Source organism: Dama dama, chromosome 12 (assembly GCF_033118175.1).
Source record: "Dama dama isolate Ldn47 chromosome 12, ASM3311817v1, whole genome shotgun sequence".
NCBI lineage: Eukaryota > Metazoa > Chordata > Mammalia > Artiodactyla > Cervidae > Dama > Dama dama.
Genome location: NC_083692.1, coordinates 16803138 through 16818049, shown reverse-complemented (window position 1 = coordinate 16818049; position 14912 = coordinate 16803138). Strand labels below are relative to the sequence as shown.

The 14912-nt window shown below is 36.1% G+C and overlaps 1 protein-coding gene across 13 annotated transcripts in view; it reads left to right on the top strand.

Moving 5' to 3' along the window:
- Positions 1 to 14912, top strand: part of TTLL5 (tubulin tyrosine ligase like 5) — a 311249-nt gene that overhangs the window by 74821 nt on the left and 221516 nt on the right. For 11 of the 13 annotated variants that reach the window (XM_061156564.1, XM_061156574.1, XM_061156572.1 and 8 more), the window contains 2 exons: positions 3547 to 3660; positions 3917 to 4008. In XM_061156564.1, the coding sequence (XP_061012547.1) occupies positions 3547 to 3660; positions 3917 to 4008 (206 nt within the window). The remainder of the gene's footprint in view (positions 1 to 3546; positions 3661 to 3916; positions 4009 to 14912) is intronic. The other 2 variants (XM_061156573.1, XM_061156570.1) reach the window with 1 other exon arrangement.

The following is a 14912-nucleotide window of genomic DNA, read 5'->3' as shown; positions in this document are numbered from 1 at the left end:
ATTTTCCATTGGCTTTTCCAAAGACATAGGAAACCTGGGTGGATGTTAGAGAAGCATTTGAGATACCTAGACTTCAGGAGCTACATCTTTCTTTTCATATTTCTTCCTCTGAGCCTTTTTTTTTTTTTTTTTTTTAATTATTTGGCTGTGCTGGGTCTTAATTGTGGCATGTGGGATATTATTCCCCAACCAGGGATCGAACCCAGGTCCCCTGCATTGGGAGCACAGAGTCTTCGCCACTGGACCACCAGGGAAGTCCCCCTCTCAGCCTTCTTAATAGTTGACACTGAGATAAATGGGTGAAGAGATTAAAGGAGTTTCCAGCCACATTTTTTTTTTCTCTTGAAGTAGCATTGACCTTTTCTTTGCAGCCTTGTGGTATTTGTGGCAGTAAAAGAATAAAGGCCTTGGTTCATGGAAGTTAACAGCTGGAGCATTCATCTAACAAGCACCATTACCCCCTCTTTTTTCTAACCTCCCGAGTACCCCGACCAGGAGCACCTGCTTGAATTCCTACACACCCCACTCAAATAACCCTCACACAGGCATGCAGTGGCTTGAGTTAGGATTGTGTACTGTGGGTATTGTGAATGTGGGTAGGCGACAACTCTGAAAATGACTGGGAAGGTTTTGAGGTGCTCATTCTTTGTTTGGGGGAGCAGGCTTAGATGAGTAGAGGAAGATTCCAACAGCATCATAATTATCTCAATCTCTGGAAGCCAGTAATATCACTCTATCATGAAGCAGTTCTACAAAGATGAAAATTAGGTCCTAGGAAAGCAAAAAAAAAAAAGTTTAAAAAGATAAAAAAGACAAATAAGCAACAAACAAGCAAAAAACCCCTAATAAAGAAAAGAGATTGAACAACAAAAACAAAAAAAGACAAAAAAGCAAAAAAAATTTTTTTTAATTGGACGTGCTCATTAGATGAGTGACTTGATCAGTAGTAACCTGATCTATGTTCTTATAAAATATGACCATTCCTTAAAACTATTTTGATAGGTAATAACTATTTCTTAAAATACTTTTATTTTTACTTTTATTTTATTGTAGTACAGTTAATCAACATTTTAAAGTAACATTCTTTCTATTCTAAAATGCTTAATCTTTTTTTTTATTTATATCATTAAGATGAATGCTTACTTCACATTCTCTTCTTTCATAATTTCAGAGGACTTTAAGATATCTTTAACTAGTGTGAGGTGATAAGACAACTTGAGTTTGGAGGTTTTACTGCCAGTGGCTTTCTGATCAAAGTCATGTTGTTACATGTGAGGTAGATAAGTCTTTTTAGCAAACAGTAAATAATGTGTGAAAATGACAGACATCCTCAAGACACCCATTTAATATTTTGGCTTTTCCAAATTATATGCTAAATAAGAACTCACATTTTAAAGATTTTTAAAAATGATTATATTGATTCCCTTCCTAAATTTTTAAACTTTCTTCTTAATTTCCCTGTAGTCCCAACATGTGTTGTGTAATGTATTTCCAGGGATTAGAAAGGAGTTGAATATTTTTTCCAAAATCCTCTGGAAAGTTGAATTCCTACCATGGTTGATCTGTGTGTCAGCACATTATTTGTTTATTTGTTCAAAAAATATTTATTGATCTCCTACTCCATGCCAAGTAGTGTTCTAGATGCTAAAGATACCACAGGAAAAGCTAAAGAGAGAAAAGTTCCTGCCTTCACTCATTGCTTGTATCTGCTGATTTCATGATTTTTCTTTCATGGATTTGCTTATCAGAAAATCTGTGTTTTATAACTCCACGCTAGATTTGAAGATTAGTATATATTGGTATCCCCTGCGTCCAAAGATAAAGCCAATCATGGTTATTTATATACAGGTATACTTTAGTCTGTATGGGCATAAGACCATAGACCAGGTGACTTAAACCACAGAAATCTATTTCTCACGGTTCTGAAGGCTGGGAAGTTCAAGGTCAATGTGCTGGCGAGGTAGGTTTTGTTCTGAAGCCTCTTCTTTTGGCTTGTAGATGGTCATCGTCTTGCACTGTGCTCTTTGTGCGTATTCAGGCAGGGAGAGAGAGAGAACAAGCTCCCTTGTGACTCTTGTTTACCAGGCATTTATCTCATTAGACCAGTGCCTCATTCTCATGTCCTCACCTACTTACCTCCGAAAAGCCCTGTCTCCAGATACCATCACACTGTGTGGGTTAGAGCTTCAGCGTGAATTTTGGGGCAACACAAACATTTAGTTTAACAATGAGAATTGTTGAGAAGCTTCCCTTGTAACTCAGTCAGTAAAGGATCTGCCTGCAACGCAGGAGACCTGGGTTCAATTCCTGGGTCAGAAAGAGCCCCTGGAAAAGAGGAAATGACAGCCCACTTCAGTATTCTTGGCTGGAGAATCCCATGGACAAAGGAGCCTGGCAGGATATAGTCCTTGGGGTTGCGACTTGGACACGACTTAGCGACTAAACCACTGCCTTTGAGTGTTGCTAAAAATGTCAAAAGTGAGTTGTCAAAAAGCCTTTCCATAGATTGTGTACACAAAGAGGAGAATAAACAATAGTTCCTGACAGTTAGATTTCTTCTCTCTGGTCAGAGTTACTTCTTGGACTCTTAGACAAATTGCACCCCCATTTCTTGGATTATTCCTTATTCCCACTTGGCTGGTTTAGTTATCAGTCATCTTTTTTTTTTTTTTTAATAATAGTTTATTTTCACATTTCATACATCTGACTTCCTTTGTTGCCTTTATGTTTCTCTGCTCTCATAACGTCAAAATCACTTAAAACTTTTGTTCTCCGACAACCTTCCTGATCATTCAGAAGCTGAAGTCGCCCTGATCATCTTTGGGGATCTATAAGGAGCATGACCCACTGGGGTGCCTCCTTGGAGTACCCAAGGCAGTCATCCTGGATCCAAGTGCCTCCTTGGAGTACCCAAGGCAGTCATCCTAGGTACAAGTCTCTTGAAGTCCAGCAGCTACAGTGTTTCTCAAGTCATAGCCTTGCTCACATTTCTTTTCTGCATCACTGATAACTCTCATTTCAATATTTCCCCCTCAAGTTCTGAAACATCCCACTGTCCAACTTTGTCATCTGTGACAGGAGATTGTTCATTGTTTTTCTGTCTTATATCTCACTTTTCCTAGCTTTCCTTCCCCAGTGTTAAAAAGAATATATTGACTTCCTGAAATAAACCCATATCTAATCTTACATTGAAGTTATTTTCAGATTTTTTTTCCCCTTATCTTTCAAACTGTTAGATTTATGTCAAAACCAAGATTAGGAGTACGTACTAGCTTAGAAAACCATGTGGCATCTTTCTTTTTTTTTGTTTGTGTCTCTTTCAACCCATAGTGTTTTCGTTCTATCCTTTTTTCTCTTCTTTTCTTTGAGTTTGCTAGCTTTCATCTGTTGGCCAGGATTTCAGGCTAAGAGATCTGTTACAGAAAATGGGCTTTGAATTTGAGCTTATGCATATTATGAAACATAATGGTATTGAGGGACTGACTAGAGGGAAGTGAAGAAAGATGATGGCAATACATTTTTGTTTTTCTTTTTTCTTCTCCCTAGCGTTCCCGACCACTCTCCGCCAGCGATGCGGAAATGAAAAACCTTGTGGGCTCAGCACGGGAGAAGGTGCCGGGGAAGTTAGGTGGTTCTGTGCTTGGTCTGTCAATGGAGGAGGTAAAGATGACTCCATTTCAGGCCTTTGTGGGTTAACATAGGGTTCAGTGAAAATTAGTGATTCATAAATATTCCTGACAGTCCTGTCTTACACTGAACATGGGAGATACAGCCTCTCAAAAAACAGCATCTTAAATGGAATTAATTTCTTCCTTCATGCTTCTTGCATATTCTCGGGTCATAACTCTGTCCTGTAACCACATGGATTACATTTATCAAAATAGGTGCTCATTTTATTTTCTCTTCCTCCATGTAGATCAAAGTTTTACGGAGGGTGAAGGAAGAGAATGATCGGAGAGGTGGATTTATTCGCATATTCCCTACATCAGAGACATGGGAAATATATGGGTGAGGTGACTACCTTTTTTTTTTTTAAATCTGTACTTCAGGTCCAGAGAATTGAATTAATTGTGACATAGTATCATCAGTGCTCTCCATTGGTGCTTTTCTTATTTTAATTATTTGTAACAATATGAATATTACTCCACCCGAGAACTAAGGCTTGAATGATAATTTAATCTACTTGTGCATCATTCCTCCCTTTTTGCTAGTTCCCTGCTTCCTTCCTTGCTAGCCCTCTAACCCAGAGTTAGATACTGTCCTAAATTTTGTGGTTATTATTACCTTGATTTGAAAAAAAATTTTTTTACCCTTTGTATGTGTACATAAATGATATACTGTTTATTTTTAATCATTGTTGAGATCAAGTTTTCATGCAATGAAATGCATCCATTTTGTTTTAAGTTGGCGATGAATTTTGACAAATATAGCTATCAATTTAATCACCACAATCAAGATATAGAACATTACGTCACCTCCAGATGTCCTCTCATGCTCCTTCACAGTCACTGCCTCTCTTTGCCCTGAGCCTCAAATAGCTACTGATTAACTTTTCATAGCACTGTAGTTTTTCTAGAATTTTATACAAATAGAATCATACAGTATATATTTTTTGATGTCTGCATTCTTTTGTTTGGCATAATTTTTTTGAGAATTATCCAAGTTGTGTGAAACAGTGGTAGTTCATTCCTTATTATTATTACATACCATTGCATTGTATGAATATAGCGTAGTTTATCTCTTCACCTTTGTGGAACACTTGGATTGTGTCCAGTTTTGGGCTGTTGTGAAGAAAGCTGCTGTTACAAACATTCATGTGTGGATATATGATTTTGTGTCTCTTGAATAAATGCCTGGGGGTGGAGTAGGTGGGTCATGTGTCTGATAAGGGATAAGAGAAAGAACCATTTTACATTTCACCAGTGACGTATGGGAGTTCCACTGGCTTCCTGCCCTTGCTAGCAATTGGTATTGTCAAGCTTTTTTAATTTTAGTCATTCGTGTGTGTGTAGTGTTTCTTTGTAGTTTTAATTTGTTTTTGTCTGATGAACAATGATATTGAGCATTCATGTGCTATTGGCCATTTTTGTATCTTTTTTTTATTTTAAATTTTAAGGTTTTTTTATCTTTTTATTTCTGTGTTGTAAAGGACTCTTGATACAAGTCCTTTCCCAGATATTTACATTGTGAATATTTTCTCCAAGTCTGTGGCTAGACTTTTTATTTTTATAACAGTGGCTTTCAAAATACAGAAATTTTACATGTTAGTGAAGTCCAATTGACTAATTTTTTTTTAAGGTTTTTGCATTTTGTGTTTTCTAAGGTTTTACCAACCCCAACTTCACAAAGCCTTTTCTCTTTTGTTTTTTTCTAGAAGTTTTATAATTCTGATTTTTATATTTAGGTCTATGATACGTATTGATTCAGTTTTAGTGTATGGTGTGAGATAAGGGTTGACCCTTCCATATGGATGTCCATTTGTTCCAGCACCATTTTTTGAAATTACTGTATTGAATTTAACTTGGCATCTTTGTTGAAAATTAATTGAAATATATATGTGTCTATTTCTAGACTTTATTCAGTTTTACTGATCTGTGTGTTTGTCTTAATATCTGTAGCTTTATACTAAGTCTTGAAATTAGGTAGTGTAAGTCTTCCAACTTTGTTCTTTTTCAGAAGTATTTTGACTGTTTTGTGTCCTTTGTATTTCCAAAGAAATTTTAGAATTTCTTTGTCAGTTTCTATGCTGACTTTTGGTTGGCATTACCTTGAACATGTAGATTAATTTGGGGAAAGTGGATATTTTAACAGTTATTGAATTTTCCAAATCCATGAACATGATATATCTCATTTTCCTATTTGTTTAGAACTTCTTTGCTTTCTTTCTCTTAGCAGTGTTCTATGGTTTTCAGTGTAAATCTTGAACACATTAAACTTATTGCTTAGTGTTTCACGTACATGCTGTTTTTAACAGCTTTGTTGAGTTATAATTGATATACAACAAGATTCACATATTCAAAGTGTACTATTTCATAAAGTAACATATGTATGAATCCCTGAAACTATGCACCGCAGTCAACACAGTGAACATACACGTCACTCCCAACTGTGTCTTTGTCCCCCTTTGTAATTCCTCTGTCCTGTTCCTCCGTTCCTGCCCTGCCTACTCCTGTAGCTTCTGATCTGCTTTCTGTCAATACAGAGATATTTCCTTTTCCTAGGATTTCATATATAGAATTCTATTGGTTATCCTCTTACTTGCTGATTTTTTTTTAATCTGGCAAGATTATTTTTTGATTCATACATGTTATAGCATGTATCAGTGGTTTGATTTCCTTTTATTGTCAAGTGGCATTTTGTTAATACGCATATATCAGAATTTGTTTATCCTCTCCTCTTACTGATTAAATGTTGATTAGCATTTAGGTTCCTCCTAGTTTTTTGGTTATTGTAAAGAAAGGCTCTGTGAGCATCTGTATAGAAATTTTTGTATAAACATGTGCTTTCATTTCTCTTAGGTAAATACCTACTTGTGGAATGACTGGATCATATCATTGTACATGTTTAACTTTTTTAAGAAACTGCCATGTGGTTTTACCATTTTGCATTCCTATCATAAATGTATGAGAGCTTCAGTCTCTCCACATCCTCATCACCAGTTGGTATGGCCAGTTTAATTTTAGCTCCTCTAGGAGAGGTGTAGTGATATCTCATGGTTTCACATGCATTTTCCTAATGATTAGTGATGTTGAGCATGTCTTCATGTACTTATTTGCCATTTGATGATCAGATATTTTGCCCATTTTTAAAATGAATTTGTTTTCTTATAATTGAGCTATGAGAGTTGTTTTTTTTTTTTTGGATAGAATTCCTTTATCAGATGTGTGCTTTGAGAAGATCCCCACCCCACCCCCCCCCCCCAATATGTTGCTTGTCTTCTCATTCTTTAAATAGTATCTTTTGAGGAGCAGAGATTTTTAATTTTAAGTCCAATTTTTTTGTTTTAATTACTGTGCTCTGGCATCTAAGAAGTTTTTGCCTATCTCAAGTTTTCTTTTAGATATAGTTTTAAGCTTTACATTTAAGTCCATTTTGAGTTAATTTTTGTATATGGTACAAGATATGGATCATAGTTCTTTTTTCTTCCAGATGGATATCCAATAGTTTGTGCACCATTTTTTGAAAAGACTACCTTTTGTCCATTGAACTGTCTTTTCACTTTTGTGGAAAACCACTGTTTCTTTACTGTTTATTCTGTTCTACTTATCTTTTTGTCTTTGTGCCAGTACAGTACCACACTGTCTTGATTACTGTAGCTTTATAAAAAATCTTGTTCTAACTTTGCTCTTTTTCCAGGTTGTTTTGGCTATTCTAGGTCATTTGCATTTCCCTTTGGATTTTAGAATTAGTTTGTCAGTTTCTACGAAAAAGCCTGCTTGGGATTTTGATTGGGATTGTATTGGCTCTCTAGATCAGTTTGAAGAGAATTGACATCTTAACAATATTGAGTCTTCCAGCCCATGAACAAGGTATATTTGTCCATTTATTTAGGTCATCTTTAATTTTTCTCAGCCGTGTTTTGTGGTGTTCAGTGTACAGATCTTTTACATTTTTTTTGTCAGATTTATTCCTAAGTATTTAATATGTTTTGATTCTATTGTAACTGATTTTGTTTTTTTAATTTCAATGTCTGATTGTTTGTTGCTAGTATATAAAAATATAGTTGACTTTTCCATATTGATTGGGGCTTCCCTGATAGCTCAGCTGGTAAAGAGTCTGCCTGCAATGCAGGAGACCCTGGTTCAATCCCTGGGTCGGGAAGATCCGCAGGAGAGGGGATAGGCTACCCACTCCGGTATTCTTGGGCTTCCCTTGTGGCTCAGCTGGTAAAGAATCCGCCTGCAGTGTGGGAGGCCTGGGTTAGATCCCTAGGTTGGGAAGATCCCCTGGAGAAAGGAAAGGCTACCCACTCCAGTATTCTGGCCTGGAGAATTCCATGGACTGTGTAGTCCATGTCGTTGCAAAGAGTTGGACTTGACTGAGTGACTTTCACTTTCACGTGTGTCCTGTAATCTTGCACTACCCGGGGCTTCCCAGGTGGCGCTAGTGGTAAAAGACCTGGCTGTCAGTGTCGGAGATGTGAGAGATGAGGGTTTGATCCCTGGTTCGGAAAGCTCCCCTGGAGAAGGGCACTGGCAACCCACTCCCGTATTCTTGCCTGGAGAATCCCCTGGACAGAGGAGCCTGGCGGGCTACAGTCCATTGGTTTGTACAGAGTTGGACACAAGTGAAGCAACTTAGCATGCATGCACAGAATCTTGCCAAACTCACTTGTCAGTTATTGAAGGTTTTTGGAAATTCCATAGGATCTCCTACCTAGTTGAAAATATTGTCTGTGAATAAAGACAGTTTTCCCTCTTTCTTTCCAATCTGGATATGTCTTAGTGCTTTATTCTTGCTTGATTACATTGGCAAGAACCTCCAGCACAGTGTTGAGCAGGACCAGTGAGCAGACATCCCAGTCTGGTTTCTGTTCTTAGGGTAAGCATTCAGTCTTTCATTATTAAGTGTGATGTTAGTGTTAGGTTTTTCGTAGATGCGCTTCATCAGATTGAAGGAGTTCCCTTCTATTTATCTTTTGCTAAGAGTTTTTGTCAGAAATGGATGTTAGATTTTGCCAATTACTTTTTCTGCATCTCTTGACATAATAATATGTTTTTTCTGTTTTGGTTTTTTAATATAGTGAATTGCATCCATTTTTTAATGTTAAACTCAATGTTACTTTCCTAAATAAACTCCATTTGGTCTGACATGTATCCTTTTTCTAGATTGTTGAATTTGATTTACTAAAATGAGATTTTTATGTCTTTGTTCATAAGAGATACTGATCTGTGGTTTTATTATAATATATTTGGTTTCAGTATGAGGATAATACTGGCCTCATAGAATAAGTTGGAGAGTGTTCTCATCTCTTCAATTTTCTGGAAGAATTTATGGAGAATTGGTATTTTTTATTTCTTGAATGTTTGGTAGAATTCATTAGTGGAGCCATCTGGACCAGAAGTTCAATTTCAGTTTCTTTAACATATACAGGTCTATGCAGATTATCTCTTTCTAGTTGAATGACCTTTGGTAGTTGGTATCTTTTCAAGCATTTGTCCATTTCATATATGTGGTGTTTGTAAGCACAAAATTTTTCCTAATATTCACCTATCCTTTTAATATTGGTAGAATCTGCAGTGATGTTACTTCTCTCATTTCTGATATTGGTAATTTAATTCTTCTCTCTGTTTATCATATTCAGTCTGGCTAGAGGTTTATCAATTTCATTGATCTCATAAGAGACCCAGTTTTTAGTTTCATTGTTTTCTATTTCTTATACATTGACTTCCTTTCTAATATTGTTTCCTTTCTTTAACTTACCAGGGGACTTCATTTGCTTTTTTTCCCTCCTAGTTTCTCTAGATAGAAGCTGATGTCATTGATATGAGACCCTTCTTCTTTTCTGTTATGTGTTTAAGCACTATATATGTCCTACTAAATACTGTTTTTGCAGAGTCCCATAAATTTTGATTGTTGTATTTTTTGCTTTTATTCTTTCTTTGGCCTGTGGACTATTTAGAAGTGCGTTATTTAGTTTTCAGATATTTGAAGTTTTTTTCTAGAGATTTTTCTGTTAATGATTTCCAATTTACTTCTTTTGTACTCAGAAAATGTACTTTGTGTAAGCTGAATCTTTTAAAATGTACTGAGACTTGTTTTATGCTTCAGGATATGACTTGTCCTAGCAAACGTAACATGTACATTGAAAAGAATATACATCCTGCTATTGTTGGGTCTGTTAGGTCAAAGTATTTGACAGTTCAGATATTCTCTATTTTTACGAATTTTATCAGTCATCAAGAGTGTATGTTGAAGTCTCCCATTGTAATTGAAACCTTGTCAGTTTCTCCTTTTGGTTCTGTCAGTTTTGTTTTTCATGGATTTTGGAACTCTGTCATTAGGTACCTCTGCAATAGATTTGTTATGTTTTCTTCATAAATTGACTTCTTTATTGCCATGAAATGTCCGTGTTTATCTTTGATAATGCTGTTTGTCCACAAGTCTGTCTGCTTAATATACTTGCTTTAGCTTTCTTTCTTTCTTTTTTTTTTTTTTTTAAAGTTTAAGGTGTGTAGTATAATGATTTGACTTATGTCATGGAATGATTATCACAGTAAGTTTAGTGAACATCCATCAGCTCATAGAGACACAAAGTTAAACAGAGAAGAACTAAAACTAAAGAACTCTTAGGATTTACTCTCTTAACAGTTTTTATCTATAGCATATAGAAGTATTAATTCTTTTTACATGTTGTACATTATAGCCCTAGTACTTTCTTATCTTATAACTGGAAGCTTGTGCCTTTTGACTGCCTGCACCCAGTTTCTCCTCCCCTCACCCTTACCCATTCCAACTTTCTTATGACTAGTGTTTGCATGCCCCATCTTTTTTGTGTGTGTGTGTTACTTTTAATCTCTCTGTGTCTTTACGGTTAAAGTAGATTACTGTCAAAAAAAGGAAGTCCTGCCTCTGTGGCAACCTGGATGAACCTTAAGGGATAATGGTAGCTGAAATAAACCAGAACAGCAAATATTGTATAATCTCACTCATATGTGGAATCTTGATTGAAAAGAAAAAAGTAGAACTGATAGAAACAAAGAGTAGAATGATAGTTGCCATGGGCTGGTGTGGGGAAATGGGAGATGTTGATCAAAGGGTGCAAATCAGGTTTAAGATGAATAAACTCTGGGAATCTAATGTACAGCATGGTGATATGATTGGATTTAGATGTGCCACATTACTGTCTGTTTTCTTTTTGTCTAATGTGTTCTTTATTCCCTTTGTCTTTTCTCCTGTCTTTTTTGGGTTAATTCATTCCTCCTGCTTTTTTGTTGTGCTTTTTAAAAGTGTGGTTGCTCTAGGGTGACAATATACATCTTTTACTTAGCACAGTGCACCTTGAAATAATGTTACACTATTTCATGTATAATTTAGGAATTTTACAACCAGTATACCTCCATTCTTCCCTCCTGTCCGTTGGACTGTTGTTGTCATGCATTTTATTTCTATTTAAGTTTTAAATACCATAGTGCTTTGGTTATTTTTGCTTTGAACAGTTTAAGGAAATTTAAATATGAGGAAAAGTCTCCTAATTAGGCATTTGCTATCATTCCTATTACTCTTCTTTCTTTTATGTTGATCGTGTTTTTATCTGACATCATTTTCTTCCATCTGAAGAACATCTTTTAGGATTTATTTTCGTGCAATCAAGTTTCTCAAGTGTTGTTTATCTGAAAGTCTATCTTGTATTTTTAATTTTGAAAGATTTTTTTCGTTGGTTTTAGAGTTCTGGGCTGGCACTTTCCCCCTGATACTTCAAAAGTATTGTCCTGTTGTCTTTTGGCTTGCAGTTTTCTGATTAGAAGCATGCAGTAAATTTTACCTTTGTTCTTTGGTGCATAACATGGCTCTTTTTCTCAGCTTGCTTTTTAGATTATCTCTTTATAACTGATTCTCAATAATGTGATTATGATATTTGCTTTGGTGTCATTTTCTTCATGTTTCTTCTGCTTGAGATTCATTGAGTTTCTTGGTCTATGGGGTGATATATAGTTTTCCTCAAATTTGGAAAACTTTGGCCATTATTTCCTCAAAATTTTTGTTTGTTTGTTTGTTTTTTCCATTTCCCTCCTCTCCTTTCAGAACTATGGTTACATGGCTCTGTTCATTTTTTTAATATTCTTTTTCTTTCTTCGTTTTGGATGGTTTTCTGTTTCTGGTTCTCATTTCATTCCTTTTTGAAGGAATTAAATTGTCTGCAGTGTTAAATCTTCTATTAATTCTAACCAATGAAATGTTTATTTCACATATTTTATTTTTTACCTTTAGAACTACCATCTGTTTCTCTTTATATCTTATTTTTCTCTTTTTAAAAATTATTTTCATGATTTCTTTTAGACTCATGTGCATATATTATGTTTATAATAGCTGTTTTAAAATCTTGTTCTATTATCTCTGTCATTTCTGAGTCTGTTTCTATTGACTGATTTTCCTTTTGTCAATGAGTTGTATTTTTTCTGTTTCTTCATATGTACATAGAAGAACATATGTTCATATGTTCTTTTAAAACTGAATGTTTTAATTGCACATTGTAAATGTTGTATGCTTGAGTTTGCATTTTATTGCTTCTTTAAAGCCCGCTGAAAGTTTGTTTAGACCAGACACTTAAGTTACTTGTAGATCAGCTTAATCTTTTTCAGGCTCATTTAAAAGTGTTTTTATGGTTTGTTTACAATAGCTTTTTGTCTAGGTCTAGGATAATTCCACTCCTGAAGACTCTTCGGGGGTGTCTGTTAAAGGACCCCCCATGTTCAGTGAGATCTCTCCGTTCTGGCTGGTGGGAAGTCAGATCAGTTGGCAGCCTTGTGTGACCTCTGGGAAGGATTCAGCTCACACTTTCCCCTCAATGTCTTCACTCTGACCGTTGCTCCTTGCACGGCCTGTGCACTGTGTCACCCTGTGCCTGAGTAGATCTGAACTCAGCCAAAGATTCAAAGGCTCCTTTGTGATGACTTTTCTTGTTTGTTTGTTTTGATTTCTTCTTATGTATAGCTTCTTCCTCTCCAGGACATTGCTTTGAAAATTCTAGCACTTCTAGAACTTTGATCTCTGTCTTCTCAACACAGAGACTCTTGGATTTTCCTTGAATTCCTTCTCTTTCTGTGTTGTCTGGAATTGCCTCTAGGTCGGAAGGTGGAACAATCAGGGGGCTCCCTTCATTTATTTCCCCTTTCAGGTATCACAGTCCTGCACTGCCTATTGTTTCATGTGTGGAAACAGTTGTTTCATATATTTAATTCACTTTTCTAGCTGTTTATGGTGAAAGAGCAAGTCTTACAGCAGTTATCATCTCATATGTAGAAACAGAATTCTGTTGTTTAGTTTGTATTGCTTTTGAACCTGTTCCTTTAAAAATGACATGCTTTATGTATTCTTCCTTTTTTCATTCAATATTTTATTATTAAGGTTTATTTTGTTACATGTAGCTTTTGAAGTCATTCGTTCTTTTTCAGTGCTTTATTCTATTCTTCTATGAATTTATATTGCGGTTAAATTTCCCATTCTCTTGTTGATGGTATTTGATGGCTTTCTGGTCTTTTTGCTGTTAAAGACAGCTGTGCTCTAAATATTATAATGTGTGTCTCCTAGGTATATATCTAGTAATGGAATGTATCTAGGGCAATAAGATAAGTGAATGTTCAACTTTAAGATAATGCTAAAAAAAGAAGGTAATGCTCAATTGTTTTCCGAAGTAACTGTGTAAATTTATACTCCTATCAGCAGTGCCTAGGAAGGAGGTCCTGTTGATCTGTATATTCTGTGATATGTGGTACTGTCAACTTCTTAATTTTTGTCAAAATACTGAATGTAAAATGGTATCTTATTTTGGTCTTGATTTGCACTTCTCTGATTACTACTAAGATTGAGACCCTCTGTACTTTATAAGTAACATTTTTCTTCCTCTGATTGTCTTTTGATCTAGTTGGGCTATTACTGAATCTAAGTATAGAGCTACACCTTAAAGGAGTAAAAGACCTGTTTCCTCTCTGTTTTCTTTTGGAAACGCAGCTGTTCACAGAGAAATCTTTTTATCTTGCAAAATATTCTATCCACATATTTTAGTTACACCTTATAAAGACCCAGGAATTCAACAGAAAGATACTGCTTGGCTTTTCAAAATTAATAGAAGTTTATCTTTTCCTATGTTTTTGAAGAGTTCGAACAGTTGCAGTTCCTAGAAAACATAGCTTTTAATTAATGAAAGTGGAATCCTCTACTCTTGACTTTTCGAGAGACAGGACCCTAACCTGAGTGCCTTTTTCTCAGGAACCAATTACAGGTAATGTTGTGGTCTCCTAGGGAGTCCAATAATGATACCTTCCTTTAGTAGTTTGGTTTTGAACCAGTGAGAAGACAAAGATTAAGATAGATGGAGGCCAAAATATCACTTTCCAATACTGATAAAGTCTAGGTCCAGAGACTTGATCTTATCTGTTTACAAGCAAATGCGCTTTCTGTTGACCCTCAGAATTGGACAGATTTACACACCCACTTTCAGACGAGGTTAGACTGAGCTGGGCATCAGGAGCACCTAACCCACAGAGCAGCAGAGGGTATGTGCTTCCTGAGGAGAGATTGTCCCACCAGGAAATAAGGGAGATGCTTGTTGAACTTTTCCTGAACTACCAATCCAGTAAATCACTCCCCCTCTCCTGGGGACCTCTGAGAAAAGTGAAAGAGAGCACCAAGAATTTTAAACCAATTGAGCTACCTTCATGTAGCGTGGGAAAGATGCACTTACCTGCTAACAAGTATTCCTTTTTTATTAATGTATGTTTACTGAATATCAACAAGTACCCAGCAGTGTGCTTGGTGCTTTGCGTGTGAAACGTGTTAGTTGGGATCTCTGTCCTTTGAGAGTTAGCAGTATGATTAGAGAGAATTTCTTTATACATGTAATAGAAATAGCTCATATTTGTATTGCTCCTTGTAACTATAATATACTTTATACACATCTTCCTGGTGGCTCAGATGGTAAAGAATCTGCCTGCAATGCAGGAGACCCAGGTTCAATCCCTGGGTCAGGAAGATCCCCTGGAGAAGGAAATGGCAACCCACTCCAGTACTCTTGCCTGGAGAACCCCATGGACAGAGGAGCCTGGCGGGCTGTAATCCATGGGGTCTTAAAGATTCAGACACTACTGAGTGACTAACACTCACTCACTCACATACATCATTGTTATTCCCATTTTAATGATAAGGAAAGCAAGGCCTAGTAAAGTTACATGACTTGTCCACAGTCACACAGT